The sequence below is a fragment of the Anolis carolinensis genome, unplaced genomic scaffold, assembly GCF_035594765.1.
Source record: "Anolis carolinensis isolate JA03-04 unplaced genomic scaffold, rAnoCar3.1.pri scaffold_14, whole genome shotgun sequence".
Taxonomy (NCBI): Eukaryota; Metazoa; Chordata; class Lepidosauria; order Squamata; family Dactyloidae; genus Anolis; species Anolis carolinensis.
This window is the reverse complement of record NW_026943825.1, coordinates 4,495,859-4,517,108: the sequence shown is the minus strand read 5'-3', so window position 1 is coordinate 4,517,108 and position 21,250 is coordinate 4,495,859. Positions and strand designations below refer to the sequence as shown.

The window sequence follows — 21,250 nt, the reverse complement described above, 5'->3', positions numbered from 1 at the left end:
GGCGACTATGTTGAGAAGTGGTATTTGGGTGTGGCTTTCAACTTCATATGGTAAATGTTTTCTCCTATACTTTTTGAGGATGTAAGCGGTAGAGTTTTGTGGGGAAGGAGTTGCCAAGCTCATACATCGCTATGATAAGTGCCTGAATTTGAATGGCGACTATGTTGAGAAGTAGTATTTGGGTGTGGCTTTCAACTGCGTATGGTAAATGTTTTCTCCTATACTTTTTGAGGATGCAAGCGGTAGAGTTTTGTGGGGAAGGAGTTGCCAAGCTCATACATCGCTATGATAAGTGCCTGAATTTGAATGGCGACTATGTTGAGAAGTAGTATTCGGGTGTGGCTTTCAACTGCGTATGGTAAATGTTTTCTCCTATACCTTTTGAGGACACAAGCGGCAGAGTTTTGTGGGGAAGGAGTTGCCAAGCTCATTCATTGCTATGATAAGTGCCTAGATTTGAATGGTGACTATGTTGAGAAGTGGTATTTGGGTGTGGCTTTCAACTGCATACGGTAAATGTTTTCTCCTATACTTTCTTCATTTTTAATTCCAAAACGTAACCTACTTTGTGGATAGTCCTCGTACATCATATAAACTATTCCTTTCCCTCTTTTTTTTGGACGTTTCAGATGTAAACGAGTGCGACTTCCCAGCCGCCTGCATCGGAGGGGAATGTGTGAATACGGTGGGCTCCTATCGGTGCCTTTGTAGAGCCGGATATCAGTTGGAAGGCGGACGCAAATGCCAAGGTTGGTGGAGCTCATTCCCTTTCCATCAGAGTTGTGGCATCAAATATTGGGTTGGGATATATTGAATGGCAACAACCTCAAACCCGGGTTAATGTGGGATTGGAATATAATGGTGTTGCCTCCCTAGACGTCAACGAATGCGCAAAGGACCCGGACCTGTGCCAGCACGGGATCTGCGAAAACACCGACGGCTCCTTCGTGTGCCATTGCGATGATGGATACGCTCCTTCGGAAGACCGGAAGAGCTGCGAAGGTGAGGATAGAAGACAAAGGTGTCACGGGGAAGCTTTCATTCCCATTCATTGTTGGCTCAGACTGGAATACAGACTGGAATACCACCTTTGCCTTGTTTCCATAACGAAACATGGAGCTGGAATGAGCCCTGAAGCTGAGCAGGAAGGCAAGCTAATATCCAACAATAATTTTAGTCCAAGAACCTATTAAGTCCCAACATTGCTTTCTTTTTCAACCTACTTGAGACACAAGTTCTCAAGAGTTCATTCCAAGCATCAGTAGCGTATGCATCTACATATACATAGATGCAGCCAAAGTGTGCGTCAGAAATATCTCATCCTTGTGTGATCATCTTTATCCGAAATCAAGATGAATGGATCCAGAGCTTGTTTGTTGTTGAAAAGGATGTTCTCAGGGTCGGGTCCTGTATATAACTCATAGCACATATGATTGTAATTACAACATTTCTAACATAACATCCATATATATATATATCTCTATTTCTATTTCTGATCTATCTATGGTGGCGCAGTGGGTTAGAGCGTTGAGCTGCTGAACTTGCTGACTTATTATTATTATTATTATTATTATTATTATTATTATTATTATACTATCTTGGGTACCCAGCAATGCTCGGGTAATAATAATAACAATAATAATAATAATAATAATAATAATAATAATAATAATAATAATAATAATAATAATGTCAGCAAGTTTAGCAGCTCACTGTGACACCATACATAGATAAGAAATAATAATAATAGTAACAACAACGGAGCCACCGGTGGCACAGCGTGTTAAAGTGCTCAACTGCTGAACTTGCTTTATTATTATTTTTATTATTATTATTATTATTATTATTATTATTATTATTATTATTATTATACTATCTTGGGTACCTGGCAATGTCCAGTTAATAACAATAATAATAATAATAATAATAATAATAATAATAATAATAATAATAATAGTAATAATAGTAAGTCAGCAAGTTAAGCAGCTTAGCAGTTTAACCCACTGAGCACAAAAGATAGATAAGAAATAATAATAACAACAACAACAACAACAACAACAACGGAGCCCCCAGTGGAGGCTTCAGCGCTGAGCTGCTGAACTTGCTGACATTATTATTATTATTATTATATTTATTGTTATACTATCTTGGGTACCTGGCAATGTCCAGTTAATAACAATAATAATAATAATAATAATAATAATAATAATAATAGTAATAATAGTAAGTCAGCAAGTTAAGCAGCTCAGCAGTTTAACCCACTGAGCACAAAAGATAGATAAGAAATAATAATAATAACAACAACAACAACAACAACAACAACAACGGAGCCCCCAGTGGAGGCTTCAGCGCTGAGCTGCTGAACTTGCTGACATTATTATTATTATTATTATTATTATTATTATTATTATTATTATTATTATTATTATTATTGTTATATTTATTATTATACTATCTTGAGTACCCAGCGATGTCCAGGTAATAATAATAATAACAACAACAACAACAACAACAACGGAGCCCCCGGTGGCGCAGCGTGTTAAAGCGCTGAGCTGCTGAACGTGCGGACCGAAAGGTCGCAGGTTCGAATCCAGGGAGCAGGGTGAGCTCCTGCTGTTAGCCCCAGTTTCTTCCAACCTAGCAGTTCGAAAACATGCAAATGTGAGTAGATCAATAGGTACTGCTCTGGCGAGAAGGTAACGGCGCTCCATGTAGTCATGACCTTGGAGGTGTCTACGGACAACGCCGGCTCTTCGGCTTAGAAATGGAGATGAGCACCAACTCCCAGAGTCAGACATGACTGGACTTAACGTCAGGGAACAACCTTTACTGAAGAGTGAGTCATTCCTTGGAATGAGAAGTGACTTTTTCCCCCCGACCGTCCTTTCCAGAGTTGCCCCACAACAAGAAGGAGTGCTACCTGAACTTCGATGACACCGTCTTCTGCGACAGCGTTCTGGCCACCAACATCACACGCCAGGAATGCTGCTGCTCTCTCGGGGCCGGCTGGGGGGACCACTGCGAGATCTATCCTTGCCCTGTACTCAACTCAAGTAAGTAAGAGAAAGGAAGCTTCGGAGAGTTGCCAGCCATTTCATTCCCGACTGTTTCCAGTCAGCACTCTCTCCACTCTCCGAGGTGAAAGTGGCAGTTAAAACCGTTTAAAATATAAGCATTGTCACCGTTTCTGAGCCAAAATATACCTTGCAGTATAATAAAAGTGTCACTCAGGCTTGTGTAACAAGTAACAGTAACTTTACTTCCAATCAAAAGATCAAACAGGGCAACAATATATACAGCGATCTCTCTGAATTCACACAGAGAACAAAGGGAATAAACAGTCTTTTAAATAGGCCTCATTTGCCTTATAAATTTATTTATTTATTTATTTATTTTCCAATATTTCTACCCTGCCGTTCTCCCCGAGGGGACTCAGGCTTTGGAGAGTTTGCAGCCATTTCATTCCCGACTGTTTCCAGTCAGCACTCTCTTCAATCTCAGAAATGAAAGTGGCAGTTAAAACCAGCACTAAGCCAGAGACCGTAGCCAATCGGAATTCTGGCTCCTGTCTGGCTCAGCCAATCAGTGTCGACACATGACTTTCCAGTCAACCCATTACATCTTTACAAATCCCCACAATTCCTATATCTTTTAAATATTGTGGTTAATGTGGTGAAACCCCTCATGTAAGAGATACTGGGTAGTAGAAATGTTGTGTAGTGGGAGGGAAAAGAATATGAATGATAAATAACAACAACAACAATAATACAATTTATTTACTGTAGATGTTTTCATTTGCTTACCTATCACTTCTTTTTCTCCATCTCTCCTCTTTCATAGTTGAATTCACCACGCTGTGTCCGGACGGCAAAGGATTCATTTTGGACGACGCCATCCTCAACTATGGCATCCCGGCCCACCGCGGTGAGTTCCTTAGATCCTCCGTCTTCAAAGACAGGCAGGAACAATAGTGAAGCTGTATCCGTTCGGTTCTTGACAGTCCGTTCTGCCCGTAGAAGAAATCTAGATGGTCTCATAAGACCATAGGTAAGGAAAGTGACCTCCAGAAGCCATCTAGATGTTCTCATAAGGCCATAGCTAAGCAAAGAGACCTTCAAAGACCATCTAGACAGTCTCATAGGACCATAGGTAAGGAAAGTGACCTCCAGAAGCCATCTAGATGTTCTCATAAGGCCATAGCTAAACAAAGAGACCTTCAAAGACCATCTAGACAGTCTCATAGGACCATAGGTAAGGAAAGTGACCTCCAGAAGCCATCTAGATGTTCTCATAAGGCCATAGCTAAACAAAGAGACCTTCAAAGACCATCTAGACAGTCTCATAGGACCATAGGTAAGGAAAGTGACCTCCAGAAGCCATCTAGATGTTCTCATAAGGCCATAGCTAAACAAAGAGACCTTCAAAGACCATCTAGACAGTCTCATAGGACCATAGGTAAGGAAAGTGACCTCCAGAAGCCATCTAGATGGTCTCATAAGGCCATAGCTAAACAAAGAGACCTTCAAAGACCATCTAGACAGTCTCATAGGACCATAGGTAAGGAAAGTGACCTCCAGAAGCCATCTAGATGTTCTCATAAGGCCATAGCTAAACAAAGAGACCTTCAAAGACCATCTAGACAGTCTCATAGGACCATAGGTAAGGAAAGTGACCTCCAGAAGCCATCTAGATGTTCTCATAAGGCCATAGCTAAACAAAGAGACCTTCAAAGACCATCTAGACAGTCTCATAGGACCATAGGTAAGGAAAGTGACCTCCAGAAGCCATCTAGATGTTCTCATAAGGCCATAGCTAAGCAAAGAGACCTTCAAAGACCATCTAGACAGTCTCATAGGACCATAGGTAAGGAAAGTGACCTCCAGAAGCCATCTAGATGTTCTCATAAGGCCATAGCTAAGCAAAGAGACCTTCAAAGACCATCTAGACAGTCTCATAGGACCATAGGTAAGGAAAGTGACCTCCAGAAGCCATCTAGATGTTCTCATAAGGCCATAGCTAAGCAAAGAGACCTTCAAAGACCATCTAGACAGTCTCATAGGACCATAGGTAAGGAAAGTGACCTCCAGAAGCCATCTAGATGTTCTCATAAGGCCATAGCTAAGCAAAGAGACCTTCAAAGACCATCTAGACAGTCTCATAGGACCATAGGTAAGGAAAGTGACCTCCAGAAGCCATCTAGATGTTCTCATAAGGCCATAGCTAAGCAAAGAGACCTTCAAAGACCATCTAGACAGTCTCATAGGACCATAGGTAAGGAAAGTGACCTCCAGAAGCCATCTAGATGTTCTCATAAGGCCATAGCTAAGCAAAGAGACCTTCAAAGACCATCTAGACAGTCTCATAGGACCATAGGTAAGGAAAGTGACCTCCAGAAGCTATCTAGATGTTCTCATAAGGCCATAGCTAAGCAAAGAGACCTTCAAAGACCATCTAGACAGTCTCATAGGACCATAGGTAAGGAAAGTGACCTCCAGAAGCCATCTAGATGTTCTCATAAGGCCATAGCTAAGCAGAGAGACCTTCAAAGACCATCTAGACAGTCTCATAGGACCATAGGTAAGGAAAGTGACCTCCAGAAGCCATCTAGATGTTCTCATAAGGCCATAGCTAAGCAAAGAGACCTTCAAAGACCATCTAGAGCAGGGGTCCCCAAACTAAGGTCCGGGGGCCGGATGCGGCCCTCCAAGGTCATTTACCTGGCCCCCGCCCTCATTTAGAATATAATATTTTTATATCCGTTCTAATAATATAATATATTGTATATACATATGATATTGATAATAATATTATCATTTTATACAATACTAGCTGTGCCCGGCCACGCGTTGCTGTGTCAAAGTGGTGGTGGTATTGGTTAAAAATTGTTGTGTCATTTTTATTTGACTTTATTTGCATTTTTTTAAATTAATTTTATTGTAAGTTATATTTTTATTTATTACATTTTATTATTTTCTTGTATTATTTTTTAGTTATTTTCTGTTATTATATTGTATTAATTTCTTAGTGTTTTTTATTATTTTTTATTGGGTTGCTAGGAGACCAAGTTGGAGGAGCTTAGCCTTCTAACTGGCAGCAATTGATAAAAGCAATTATTCCTCTCTCTCTAATTAGGACTTTATTTTTCTTTTCTTTTTGTTGTATCAACCTAGAGGCGTGGATGATGGGTTGTGTTGTCAAATTTCGAGGTTGGGGGGCCTGTAGTTTTGTTGTTTTGTCCGCTGCCCTGATGCCATCACTCTTTTATATATATAGATATTACTAATAATAATAATACCATATATTAATTATATGTTATATATTACATATAATATTACAGTAATAATAATAATAATAATAATAATAATAATAATAATAATAATAATAATAATAATAATAATAATAACTTTATTTTTATACCCCGCCCCATCTCCCCGAAGGGACTCGGGGCGGCTTACATGGGGCCAGGCCCGATAAAACAAACAAAACAGTAACAAAGCAATAAAACAATTATCCCAATAAAAAACATCAACATCAATAAAAACAATCATTAAAATCAACAAGCAGGATACAGTGTTAAAAACAGGAGACTAATTCGTAGATCCCAGGCGAAATGCAGAGTGAAACGAAATGGGAAAAGGAAATTTCACAGTTGGACAATAAAGTGCGGTATTAAATGGCAAGACAACAACAATGGGACTATTATGGAATGGACAGATAGATCAATCCAGCAACAACTAAACATCGAAGGCCTTTTGAAACAGCCAGGTTTTTAAGCTCTTCCGGAAGGAAGTATACAGTATAGTGGTATAGTTCAATATAGTAATATATAATGCTAATATTGTGCTATGCTAATAATATAATATATTGTGTGTACATACAGCTGCTCTGAGTCCCCTTCGGGGTGAGAAGGGTGGGATATAAATGTAGTAAATAAATGCAGTAAATGAATAAATAAATAATGTTGGACTTAGGCTCGCCCAAAGTCTGAAATGACTTGAAGACACACAACAACAACAATCCTAATTAACCTGATTATCTCATTGGCCAGAAGCAAACCCACACTTCCTATTTAAATCCTGATAGGTTTATGTTGGTTAAAATTATTTTCATTTTTAAATATTGTATTGTTCCTTTGTTGTTATTGTTGTTGTTGCACTACAAATAAGACATGCGCAGTGTGCTTAGGAATTTGTTCGGTTTTTTCCCCCAAATGATAATTTGGCCCCTCAACTGTCTGAAGGATTGTGGACCGGCCCTCTGCTTTAAAAGTTTGAGGACCCCTGATCTAGATGGTTTCATAAGACCATCAGTAAGGAAAGGGCCCCTCAAAGACCATCTAGATGATCTCATAAGGCCACCAGAAGACCATAGATAAGGAAAGAGAACTCAAAGACCATCTAGATGGTTTCATAAGACCATAGATAAGGAAAGGGCCCCTCAAAGACCATCTAGATGATCTCATAAGGCCACCAGAAGACCATAGATAAGGAAAGAGAACTCAAAGACCATCTAGATGGTTTCATAAGACCATAGATAAGGAAAGGGCCCCTCAAAGACCATCTAGATGATCTCATAAGGCCACCAGAAGACCATAGATAAGGAAAGAGAACTCAAAGACCATCTAGATGGTTTCATAAGACCATAGATAAGGAAAGGGCCCCTCAAAGACCATCTAGATGATCTCATAAGGCCACCAGAAGACCATAGATAAGGAAAGAGAACTCAAAGACCATCTAGATGGTTTCATAAGACCATAGATAAGGAAAGGGCCCCTCAAAGACCATCTAGATGATCTCATAAGGCCACCAGAAGACCATAGATAAGGAAAGAGAACTCAAAGACCATCTAGATGGCTTCATAAGACCATAGGTAAGGAAAGGGCCCCTCAAAGACCATCTAGATGATTTCATAAGACCATAGATAAGGAAAGGGGCCCCCAAAGGCCATCTAGATGATTTCATAAGGCCACCAGAAGACCATAGATAAGGAAAGAGAACTCAAAGACCATCTAGATGGCTTCATAAGACCATAGGTAAGCAAAAGAGCTCTCCAAAGACCATCTAGATGATCTCATAAGGCCACCAGAAGACCATAGATAAGGAAAGAGAACTCAAAGACCATCTAGATGGTTTCATAAGACCATAGATAAGGAAAGGGCCCCTCAAAGACCATCTAGATGATCTCATAAGGCCAGCAGAAGACCATAGATAAGGAAAGAGAACTCAAAGACCATCTAGATGGCTTCATAAGACCATAGGTAAGCAAAAGAGCTCTCCAAAGAGCATCTGGATGGTCTCATCGCGCCATCAGAAGACCATAGGTAAGGAAAGGGATCCTCAAAGACTATCTAGATGGTTTCATAAGACCATAGGTAAGGAAAGGGACATTCAAAGGCCATCTAGACGGTCTCATAAGGCCGTAGCTAAGCAAAGAGACCTTCAAAGACCATCTAGACCAGGAGTCCCCAAACTAAGGCCCGGGGGCCAGATGCGGCCCATCGAAGCTATTTATCTGGCCCCCATGGCACAAGGGCAGAAGGGGGTTGGACTAAATGACCCAAGGGGTCTCTTCTTCTCTTACAACCCTTATTATTATTGTTATTATTATTATATTGTATGACACAGCAAACAAGATAGATATGCTGGATTTCGCATCATAAAATCACATTATATTATTATTATTATTATTATTATTATTATTATTATTATTATTATTATTAACACTGAGGCTGGGTGGCCATCTGTCAGGGGTGCTTTGCTTGTGCTTTCGGTGCACAAAGGCAGAACGGGATTGGACTAAATGGCCCAAGGAGTCTCTTTCAACCCTCTTTAATTATTATTATTATTATTATTATTATTATTATTGACACAACGACGTTGTATGACACAGCAAACAAGATAGATATGCTGGGTTTCGTTTCACAAAATCACAAGTCGAACACTTCCCAAGTGTCTAGGACTGTGTGATGTATTTTCGGATGATGCATGCAGATCCTAGTAGGGTGGCCTTTTGCAGTTGGCAGATTGTAATTTTGTCAATGTCTATTGTTTCCAAATGCCGGCTGAGATCTTTTGGCACGGCACCCAGTGTGCCCATCACCACCGGGACCACCTGCACTGGTTTCTGCCAGAGTCTTTGAAGTTCAATCTTGAGGTCCTGACAGCGGCTGAGTTTTTCCTGTTGTTTTTCTTCAATGTGACTGTCACCTGGGATGGCAACATCAATGATCCAAACCTTGTTCTTTTCCACAACTGTGATGTCTGGTGTGTTGTGTTCCAGAACTTTGTCAGTCTGGATTCGGAAGTCCCACAGTATCTTTGCGTGTTCATTTTCCACAACCTTTGCAGGTTTGTGATCCCACCAGGTCTTAACTGCAGGGAGGTGATACTTGAGGCATAGGTTCCAATGAATCATTTGGGCCACATAGTTGTGCCTCTGTTTGTAGTCTGTCTGTGCAATTTTCTTACAGCAGCTGAGGATATGATCAATGGTTTCATCGGTTTCCTTGCACAGTCTGCACTTTGGGTCATCAGCTGATTTTTCGATCTTATTTTTATTATTATTATGACACAGCAAACAAGATAGATATGCTGGATTTCATATCACAAAATCACAAGTCGAACACTTCCCAAGTGTTGTTGTTGTTGTTGTTGTTGTTATTATTATTATTATTATTATTATTATTATTATTATTATTATTATGACACAGCAAACAAGATAGATATGCTGGATTTCATATCACAAAATCACAAGTCGAACACTTCCCAAGTGTTGTTGTTGTTGTTGTTGTTGTTATTATTATTATTATTATTATTATTATTATTATGACACAGCAAACAAGATAGATATGCTGGACTTCATATCACAAAATCACAAGTCGAACACTTCCCAAGTGTTGTTGTTGTTGTTGTTGTTATTATTATTATTATTATTATTATTATGACACAGCAAACAAGATAGATATGCTGGATTTCATATCACAAAATCACAAGTCGAACACTTCCCAAGTGTTGTTGTTGTTGTTGTTGTTGTTATTATTATTATTATTATTATGACACAGCAAACAAGATAGATATGCTGGATTTCATATCACAAAATCACAAGTCGAACACTTCCCAAGTGTTGTTGTTGTTGTTGTTGTTGTTATTATTATTATTATTATTATTATGACACAGCAAACAAGATAGATATGCTGGATTTCATATCACAAAATCACAAGTCGAACACTTCCCAAGTGTTGTTGTTGTTGTTGTTGTTGTTGTTATTATTATTATTATTATTATTATTATTATTATTATTATTATTGCTCGGTGGCCAACTATAGTCCGGCCTTCCAATGGTCCAAAGGATTGTGAACTGGCCCCCTGTTTAAAAAGTTTGGGGACCCCTGATCTAGACGATCTCATAAGACCATAGGTAAGCAAAGAGACCTCCAAATACCAAGTAGACTTAGGTCAACGGGACCATAGGTAAGGTTATGCATTTGTTTGTTTGTTTTTGTTTATTCTGATCCCTTTCTCACCCAGAGTTTTAATTTTTAATCTAGTTTTTAAATGTAGTATTCATGCGGCCCGCTCGTGTTATATTGCTGTTTTGATCTTATGTTGTACTGTTTATTTTATGTAATGTATTATTTAATTGTATTATGTTATGGTTTATTGTATTGTCTTGGGCATGGCCCCATGTAAGCCGCCCCGAGTCCCCGTTGGGGAGATGGTGGCGGGGTATAAATAAAGTTTTATTATTATTATTGTTATTATTTGTTTACAGACATTGACGAATGCGCCCTGTTTGGGCCCGAGATCTGCAAGGAAGGGAAGTGCGTCAACACCCAGCCGGGCTACGAGTGTTACTGCAAGCAAGGCTTCTACTACGACCAGAACCTCTTGGAGTGTGTTGGTAGGGAAGAGGGGTCTTTGCTATGGAATGGCGAGGATCTTGGGATCGTGGGCTTCGAGGTCTCACTGTCTCCCGAACCCTTTCTTTCTTCCCAGACGTCGACGAGTGCCTGGACCTGTCGAACTGCATGAACGGCACTTGCGAGAATACCCGGGGCAGCTTCCGATGCAACTGCCCTGCTTCCACTCTCTACGATCCCGTTCACAAAAAGTGCGTGGCAACGAGTGAAATTGGTGAGTTTTTTCCCCCCCCCGATTGAGCCGCCCTCCACAATTCTGCAGTGAAAGCTATTCATCTCCCAAGCAAACAAGGGGGTGACATTTTGGGTTTCTGTCTCCGACAGACGTGGATGAGTGCCAGGACCCCAGGATCTGCAAACTCGGGCGCTGCACCAACACCGTGGGGTCCTTCACTTGTGAATGCCACCCTCCCTTGAGCCTGGACCCCAGTGGCAAGGAGTGCCAGCTCCCAGATATGCAAGCGGGTACGGCTTGGTGGTGTCTGGGGGATTTATTGTGTTATTAGGAAGGAAGGAGACCCATTTTTCCATCAATCAGAACATAGTTGTATTATTATTATTATTTTATTATGACACAGCAAACAATGTAGACATGTTGGATTGCATATCACAAAATCACAAGTCGAACACTTCCCAAGTGTCTAGGACTGTGTGATGTATTATTATTATTATTATTATTATTATTATTATTATTATTATTATTATTATTATTATTATTTTAATGTATGACAAAGCAAACAAGATAGATCTGCTGGATTTCTTATCACAAAATCACAAGTCGAACACTTCCCAAGTGTCTAGGACTGTGTGATGTATTATTATTATTATTATTATTATTATTATTATTATTATTATGACACAGTAAACAAGATATGCTGGATTTCGTATCACAAAATCACAAGTCGAACACTTCCCAAGTGTCTAGGACTGTGTGATGTATTATTATTATTATTATTATTATTATTATTATTATTATTATTATTATTATTATTTTAATGTATGACAAAGCAAACAAGATAGATCTGCTGGATTTCTTATCACAAAATCACAAGTCGAACACTTCCCAAGTGTCTAGGACTGTGTGATGTATTATTATTATTATTATTATTATTATTATTATTATGACACAGTAAACAAGATATGCTGGATTTCGTATCACAAAATCACAAGTCGAACACTTCCCAAGTGTCTAGGACTGTGTGATGTATTATTATTATTATTATTATTATTATTATTATTATTATTATTATTATTATTATTATTTTAATGTATGACACAGCAAACAAGATAGATCTGCTGGATTTCATATCACAAAATCACAAGTCGAACACTTCCCAAGTGTCTAGGACTGTGTGATGTATTATTATTATTATTATTATTATTATTATTATTATTATTATTATTATTATTCTTTTATTATGACACAGCAAACAAGATAGATATGCTGGATTTCATATCACAAAATCACAAGTCGAACACTTCCCAAGTGTCTAGGACTGTGTGATGTATTATTATTATTATTATTATTATTATTATTATTATTTTAATGTATGACACAGCAAACAAGATAGATCTGCTGGATTTCATATCACAAAATCACAAGTCGAACACTTCCCAAGTGTCTAGGACTGTGTGATGTATTATTATTATTATTATTATTATTATTATTATTATTATTATTATTCTTTTATTATGACACAGCAAACAAGATAGATATGCTGGATTTCATATCACAAAATCACAAGTCGAACACTTCCCAAGTGTCTAGGACTGTGTGATGTATTATTATTATTATTATTATTATTATTATTATTATTATTATTATTATTATTATTATTTTAATGTATGACACAGCAAACAATGTAGACATGCTGGATTTCATTTCACAAAACCACAAGTCGAACACTTCCCAAGTGTCTAGGACTGTGTGATGTATTTTCGGATGATGCGGGCAGATCCCAGCAGGGTGGCCTTTTGCAGCTGGCAGATCGTAATTTTGTCAATGTCTATTGTTTCCAAATGCCGGCTGAGATCTTTTGGCACGGCACCCAGTGTGCCCATCACCACCGGGACCACCTGCACTGGTTTCTGCCAGAGTCTTTGAAGTTCAATCTTGAGGTCCTGATAGCGGCTGAGTTTTTCCTGTTGTTTTTCTTCAATGCGACTGTCACCTGGGATGGCGACATCAATGATCCAAACCTTTTTTCTTTTCCACAACTGTGATGTCTGGTGTGTTGTGTTCCAGAACTTTGTCAGTCTGGATTCGGAAGTCCCACAGTCTCTTTGCGTGCTCATTTTCCAAGACTTTTGCAGGTTTGTGATCCCACCAGTTCTTTGCTGCTGGGAGGTGGGACTTGAGGCATAAGTTCCAATGAATCATTTGGGCCACATAGTTGTGCCTCTGTTTGTAGTCTGTCTGTGCGATTTTCTTACAGCAGCTGAGGGTATGATCCATGGTTTCTTCGGTTTCCTTGCACAGTCTGCATTTTGGGTCATCAGCTGATTTTTCGATCTTGGCCTGAATTGCCTTTGTCCTGATGTCTTGCTCCTGGGCTGCAAGGATCAGGCCTTCTGTCTCCTTCTTCAGGGTCCCATTCGTGAGCCAGAGCCAGGTCTTCTCCTTATCAACTTTTCCTTCAGTTTTGTCAAGGAACTTTCCATGCAATGTTTTGTTGTGCCAGCTGTCAGCTCTAGTTTGTAGTGCGGTTTTCTTGTACTGATCCAACAAACTGTGCAGAGTCTTGGTTACAGAGTTAGCAGAGATTTTGTAGCACAGTCTCTGATACTGAATAACTTGCTGTATTATTATTATTATTATATTTATTTATAAGCTACATACAACTATTTACAAGTTTTTTGTCAGTATACAAGCATAGCAAGACACTCGCCAGTCCTATATCTGTGCCTTTTGTATTTTTCCTGACCCCGCAGACAGGGTGACGGACCGCCGTGACGTCTGCTGGCAGCTCCGGGGCGAAGACGGGATGTGCTCTTCACCGTTCAACGGCCACCAGATGAGCTACGAGGAGTGCTGTTGCCGCTACGGCAAAGGATGGGGCAACCAGTGCCGGGCCTGCCCCCCGCGAGGCCCAGGTGACCCCGAAATCAGAGTGGGAGGGATAGGAATAGGTAGAGAAGGTACTCTGAACATGTGCAGAGAGTGAATCAATACCCAGGTCATAGTCTTGCCACCAACATGCAATATTCATTTCTCTTTTTTTCTCATCTGGTCTCTGCCATGGTTTTAAGCTGCCACTTTTGGACTCTTGCTTGCTGAGGAGTTCCTGCGAGTATCCCTGTAGATCTTAGGAAGCTATTTCTGGTCTCAGCCATTGTTTTAATCTGCCACTTTTGGACTCTTGCTTGCTGAGAAGTTCCTGCGAGTATCCCTATCAGTGTTAGGAAGCTATTTCTGGTCTCAGCCACTGTTTTAAGCTGCCACTTTTGGACTCTTGCTTGCTGAGAAGTTCCTGCCAGTATCCCTATAGGTGTTAGGAAGCTATTTCTGGTCTCAGCCACTGTTTTAAGCTGCCACTTTTGGACTCTTGCTTGCTGAGGAGTTCCTGCCAGTATCCCTGTAGATCTTAGGAAGCTATTTCTGGTCTCAGCCATTGTTTTAAGCTGCCACTTTTGGACTCTTGCTTGCTGAGAAGTTCCTGAGAGTATCCCTATAGGTGTTAGGAAGCTATTTCTGGTCTCAGCCACTGTTTTAATCTGCCACTTTTGGACTCTTGCTTGCTGAGGAGTTCCTGCGAGTATCCCTATCGGTGTTAGGAAGCTATTTCTGGTCTCAGCCATTGTTTTAATCTGCCACTTTTGGACTCTTGCTTACTGAGGAGTTCCTGCAAGTATCCCTGTAGATCTTAGGAAGCTATTTCTGGTCTCAGCCATTGTTTTAATCTGCCACTTTTGGACTCTTGCTTGCTGAGAAGTTCCTGAGAGTATCCCTATAGGTGTTAGAAAGCTATTTCTGGTCTCAGCCACTGTTTTAATCTGCCACTTTTGGACTCTTGCTTGCTGAGGAGTTCCTGCGAGTATCCCTGTATATCTTAGGAAGCTATTTCTGGTCTCAGCCATTGTTTTAAGCTGCCACTTTTGGACTCTTGCTTGCTGAGGAGTTCCTGCGAGTATCCCTGTATATCTTAGGAAGCTATTTCTGGTCTCAGCCACTGTTTTAATCTGCCACTTTTGGACTCTTGCTTGCTGAGGAGTTCCTGCGAGTATCCCTGTAGATCTTAGGAAGCTATTTCTGGTCTCAGCCATTGTTTTAATCTGCCACTTTTGGACTCTTGCTTGCTGAGGAGTTCCTGCGAGTATCCCTGTAGATCTTAGGAAGCTATTTCTGGTCTCAGCCACTGTTTTAATCTGCCACTATTGGACTCTTGCTTGCTGAGGAGTTCCTGCCAGTATCCCTGTAGATCTTAGGAAGCTATTTCTGGTCTCAGCCATGGTTTTAAGCTGCCACTTTTGGACTCTTGCTTGCTGAGGAGTTCCTGCTAGTATCTCTGTAGATCTTAGGAAGCTGTTTCTTGATGTTTAATAATAATAATAATAATAATAATAATAATAATTTATTATTATTATTATTATTATTATTATTATTATTATTATTATTATTTGGAGCCCCTGGTGGCATACTGGGTTCAAGCCTTGTGACTTGAAGGTTGGGTTGCTGACCTGAAGGTTGCCAGGTTCGAATCCAACCCGGGGAGAGTGCGGATGAGCTCCCTCTGTCAGCTCCAGCTCCATGCAGGGACATGAGAGAAGCCTTTCACAAGAACGGTTAAAGACATCAAAACATCCGGGCAGTGTCCCCTGGGCAACGTCCTTGCAGACAGCCAATTCTCTCACACCAGAAGCCGCTTGCAGTTTCTCAAGTCGCTCCTGACATGAGGAATTATTATTATTATTATTATTATTATTATTATTATTATTATTATTATTATTTTATTATGACACAGCAAACAAGATAGATATGCTGGATTTCATATCACAAAATCACAAGTCGAACACTTCCCAAGTATTAATTATTAATTAATTAATAATTAATTTATTATTATTATTATTATTATTATTATTATTATTGGAGAGTGACAAGCGCTGTGGTTTTTCTGTCTCCCCCAGGCCTGAATTGCCAGTCCGCTCCCAGTGAAAGCAACTCCTTCTTGGACTTCAGCCCTTGGTTCGGAAAAGTGCACAGAGGTGAGAGTCTTCTTCTGACTGTATGGCCATCTGTCGGGAGGGTTTTGGCAGTGTCTTCCCGCATAACAATACTGTCAGAGTATTTGCAGCGCAGCAGTAGTTGGATGGAAGCAGTGGAACGCAGAACGAAGAGACACTCTGAGACGTTGGTAAAACTATTTACAAAGTTTTACTGTATGCAGCAATAATCAAAACAAACAGACTTGCAGACGACAGACAGAACTCAACTGAACTGATGCAATCGTTATGCACAAACACTTGTGTCTGGATACTCCCTAGTTCCAGCCACACATCAAGGTCATCATAGCTTCTTGGCAATTAACTCTTTCCACATTGTGGTACATTCTGGGTGATGCAATCAGTTGCAATACAAGCATGGCACAAATTGCATTTAAACACTATCAATACACAAATCCCACATTTGTGGACTGGATGGTCTTGAGGGGTCCCTTCCAACACTAGGATTGTATGATGCCGATGTTTCTGCCTCTGTTTCTCCGCCATGCAGATGCTGACAGCTCCGAAGAGGATTCGGACGAATGCCGCTGTTTGAATGGCCGTTGTGTCCGCACTCCGCAGGGTCTCGTGTGCGAATGCCCGCTGGGCTTCCAGCTCGATGCCACCCATTCCCATTGCCTGGGTGAGAATCCCTTTCAAGCCAAGTTTCAGCCACCCATATCCTATATGACTTCCCTCGATGCAGACACTATACTCCGATTGATTGCAACCTAGAATCACATTAGCCCTTTGAGCTGCTGCATCACACAGTTGACACAGGCTCAGGTTAGGGTACATTAAGACTCCTAGATCCCTCCTAGGTTTAGCGGCATTGGCAGATCTAAAATCCTCTCACAGACCTCTCTGCTTTAAGGGCTGCAAAACATGGATGTATTCTTCTGCATCTTCAATGTTTATCCAAATGCACTGTTCTCTCGGATTTGTTTATTTATTTATTTCGTGTCAAAAGCGTTGCATAATAAATAAGTTTAAAAGTAATAAAATAAAGGAATCACAAGCAGCTAAATAGTTTTAGACCAAAACTGGGCAACAGCGACCGCATTGTCTGTAGCTTTAAGCAACTCCTCTTCCGTACATGAGGCAGGGCATTGTGGGCAAGCAGACACATGCGGAATTGTTTGTTCTGCTCCACAGTCCACAAGGTGGATGAGCTCATGGTATCTTGGCTGCAGTTACTAGGGGAGGGTTCACCTCCCTGACTGCTGGATGCCAAAACGTCACTACTTTCACACGGTTGCTCTAATAGCACCTCCTGTCCGGCTGTATCTGAACCCAGCATTCCCCCTGGCTCTGGAACTGCATCTCCCAATATCCCGAATTTTGATTCGGGGGGGGGGGGGGGCTGGGGTTTTGATTTGGGGGGCAGGCTGGGATTTTGATTCCGGGTGGAGGGATTGAGTCTGAGTGAGAGAGGATCTACCCTAGCAAACCTTTTGTATCATTATCCCAATACCTCCCTGTAAAGAGCTAATAATGGCTGCCACCACTTTGTGAAGATGCAACCACCAAAGACTCAGAGAGGAGACCTTTTACTTTTTCTTTCTTTCTTCTTATTCACTTTAGATGGTAGCGTAACTTGGTTTAGAATATATGCGACAGAGGCTTAGACGTTGGAAGAACAATAACAAGTTTATTCAGGCACAAAGCTTAGTGGTTACAATGTTGTTTCTCACTTGGAGGTATTTTTATTAACAGTTACAATACTAGAATGAGATGAGTCAAACTCCCTAAAGTGTCACTTCTTTTACTTAAAGTACAGTAGAGTCTCGCTTATCCAACGTAAACGGGCCGGCAGAATGTTGGATAAACGAATATGTTGGATAATAAGGAGAGACTAAGGAAAAGCTTATTAAACATCAAATTAGGTTATGATTTTACAAATTAAGCACCAAAACATCATGTTATACAACAAATTTGACAGAAAAAGTAGTTCAGTACACAGTAATGCTATGTAGTAATTACTGTATTTACAAATTTAGCACCAAAATATCACGATATATTGAAAACATTGACTACAAAATGCGTTGGATAATCCAGAACGTTGAATAAGTGAGACTCTACTGTAGTTAGAACTTCTTTGTCTGCTACTTTTAAACCGCAGTCACCACTGTGATACACGATCACAGATTCTCTGTTCCTTACCAGGACACAGACTACATTAAATAAGTTACCAAACTTATTTTAAACCGACTCAAAATGAACAATTGAGTTTCCTTGATCCCCTCAACCTAGGATCAATCTTCCCTGTGTCTCATCAGAGCACAGACTGACTCTCTCTTTTTTAAACTCTGCACTACTTCAACAAAACGGCAGTTGGCTCCGCCTACTTCTCCATGGCAACCAGCCTCTGAGTGCTGAGAGGCCATAACTGTAATACTTACCCTTTTAAAACACAAACACACAATTAAACATAACATCTGTAAACCAAAAATTTGTACTTCATTACACTCCCCATCATGCATATAGGATATACAGTAGAGTTCCGGTTAACCAACTTCCGGTTAACAGACACTCCGTATTATCCGACGTCCCAGGCCCCTTGGGAGGTGCTCATGCACGTTGCTAGGTAGCTTGCTATCTACCTAGCAACACGCACAGGCACCTCCCAAGAGGCAGGGCGGCGAGCAGAGAAGCGCCCGTGCGCGTTGCTAGGTAGATAGCAAGCTACCTAGCAACACGCATGGGCGCTTCCCAAGGGGCGGAGCGGTGAGCACTCGGCTTAGGAAGCACCCCTGAGTGTTGTTAGGTAGCTTGTTATCTACCTAGCAACGCGCACGGGCACCTCCCAAGAGGCAGGGCAGAAGCGCCTCTGCGCGTTGCTAGGTAGCTTGCTATCTACCTAGCAACGTGCACGGGACACTTCCTTCAACCGGCTGGCTGGATAATAGGGCCTCCCTATTATCCGTCAGATCCAGTTATTCGAATAACCGGATTATGTCGAATAACCGGAACTCTACTATATTGAGCATGGTATGATCATGATATGAATAAACATAACAGTTTAGATAATAAATGTAAGGCCTTCTTGCGGACCGCCCTGAGAATTTTTTTTGGGGGGGGGGGACTGAAGCCCTTCAAGCCCCCCCCCCCCCCCCGCTACATGCCTGGAGTTCATGGTATCTGCTGCAGTAACTAGTTACTAGTTCACAAGTAACTTACATCACTCCTTGGCTTTTAAAACATCCAGGCCGCACTGAAAGATACTACATCTCTCTGCTGCTCGCAGACTCCTGTTCTGCAATAACCTATAGTGTCGCCAGGTTCTGTGCGGCAGCAATTTCCATCAGACGGACGATGACTGACCCCACAGGGCCTGTAGCCAGAGCAATCTGTTATAACTGAAAGACTGCAAATGCTCCCTCTATCCCCCTCCAGAGGATCGATATTTACTATTAGCTGACCCTGCTAATTGTCTGCTTTTAATTTGTTTTTATTATAGCATGTTTTTAACTTGCTCTTTTATCTGACTTTTTATGGGAACTGCGATTCCCCTTTCGGGCACCTGTGCCCATTTCTATATATTCTGGTCATAGACCGTAATAAATTGCTGAAGTAACTTACTAGTTCACCTCCCTGACTGCTGGATGCCAAAACGTCACTACTTTCACATGGTTGCTCTAATAGCACCTCCTGGCTGGCTGGGTCCGGAACTGCATCTTACAGTCTCCTGGCACCACATAAATTCAGAGTTGATCATCCCATGCTCGTAAAGTGTCAACAACGACTTTCCGTTTCCCCGTTTCAGATATCGACGAGTGCCGGGAGCTGAACCAGCGAGGCCGGCTCTGCAAGACGGAGCATTGCGTGAACACGAGCGGCTCCTACCGCTGCACCTGCAAGCCGGGCTACGTGCGCTCGCGGCCCCACGGCATCTGCATCCCACAGCGCCAGCGGTAGCCCAACGGAGGCGAGAACGGGCCCTTGGCGGAACTACAATTCCCAGAATCCCAAAAAATCGGGAAATGTAGAAGTTCAGTCTACACTGTGGAATGAATGCAATCTGCCTCCCTCCCCACTTGTGCTTCCGAGGGCTATGGGAATCCTGGGAGTTGTAGTTTCCCAAGGCCCGTCGTTTTTCTCTGGAACGAATACAGCCACAGAGCGATAACTACGGGATCCTGGGAGTTGTAGTTTGCACGTTCCGGCAAAGAAGTTCGAAAGCCTTGTAGAACTACAAGTCCCGCCGTTCCATAACATTAGTGGGGAGGGAGCAAACTGCATTCAATCTGTTAGAAAACTGGATCCTAGGAAGACGCTAAGCAGTTCTCATGTTCGTCAAGGACTTTTTAATTATTATTATTATTATTATTTGTTGTTATTTTGTACTGGCTATCATGAAGGGGCATTTGATGTTTGTTATAGACTTCCCTCTCCCATTCTTTTTTTTGTCCTTCCTGGATATTTGTAAAACAAAACGAAACTGCATTTTTGGGTTTTTGCACTTATTTCTGTAGGATTCGGAAATAAAATTCCTTTTTTTGTACATAGCAGAGGTCAGTGAATAATAAAAAGACTATTAAAATCCAAGACTCCAGATTGTCTTATGCATTTACCGTATATACTCTTATTGTATATTTATTATTATTGACACAACGACATTGTATGACACAGCAAACAAGATAGATATGCTGGATTTCGTTTCACAAAATCACAAGTCGAACACTTCCCAAGTGTCTAGGACTGTGTGATGTATTTTCGGATGATGCGTGCAGATCCCAGTAAGGTGGCCTTTTGCAGTTGGCAGATCGTAATTTTGTCAATGTCTATTGTCTCCAAATGCCGGCTGAGATCTTTTGGCACGGCACCCAGTGTGCCCATCACCACTGGGACCACCTGCACTGGTTTCTGCCAGAGTCTTTGAAGTTCAATCTTGAGGTCCTGAGAGCGGCTGAGTTTTTCCTGTTGTTTTTCTTCAATGCGACTGTCACCTGGGATGGCAACATCAATGATCCAAACCTTGTTCTTTTCCACAACTGTGATGTCTGGTGTGTTGTGTTCCAGAACTTTGTCAGTCTGGATTCGGAAGTCCCACAGTATCTTTGCGTGTTCATTTTCCACAACCTTTGCAGGTTTGTGATCCCACCAGGTCTTAACTGCAGGGAGGTGATACTT

General features: G+C 41.1%; 1 protein-coding gene across 2 annotated transcripts in view; it reads left to right on the top strand.

Annotated features, from left to right (window-relative positions):
* ltbp3 (latent transforming growth factor beta binding protein 3) overlaps nucleotides 1–20,665 on the top strand; it is a 53,809-nt gene extending 33,144 nt beyond the window's left edge. For both annotated transcript variants that reach the window (XM_062965437.1, XM_062965436.1), the window contains exons 18-28: nucleotides 630–749; nucleotides 877–1,002; nucleotides 2,892–3,053; nucleotides 3,841–3,924; nucleotides 10,771–10,899; nucleotides 10,995–11,132; nucleotides 11,243–11,383; nucleotides 13,850–14,011; nucleotides 16,043–16,120; nucleotides 16,629–16,760; nucleotides 19,884–20,665. In XM_062965437.1, coding sequence (XP_062821507.1) covers nucleotides 630–749; nucleotides 877–1,002; nucleotides 2,892–3,053; nucleotides 3,841–3,924; nucleotides 10,771–10,899; nucleotides 10,995–11,132; nucleotides 11,243–11,383; nucleotides 13,850–14,011; nucleotides 16,043–16,120; nucleotides 16,629–16,760; nucleotides 19,884–20,035 — 1,424 coding nt within the window. In that variant the 3' untranslated portion in view covers nucleotides 20,036–20,665. The remainder of the gene's footprint in view (nucleotides 1–629; nucleotides 750–876; nucleotides 1,003–2,891; nucleotides 3,054–3,840; nucleotides 3,925–10,770; nucleotides 10,900–10,994; nucleotides 11,133–11,242; nucleotides 11,384–13,849; nucleotides 14,012–16,042; nucleotides 16,121–16,628; nucleotides 16,761–19,883) is intronic.
* The last annotated feature ends 585 nt before the right edge of the window (nucleotides 20,666–21,250 follow it).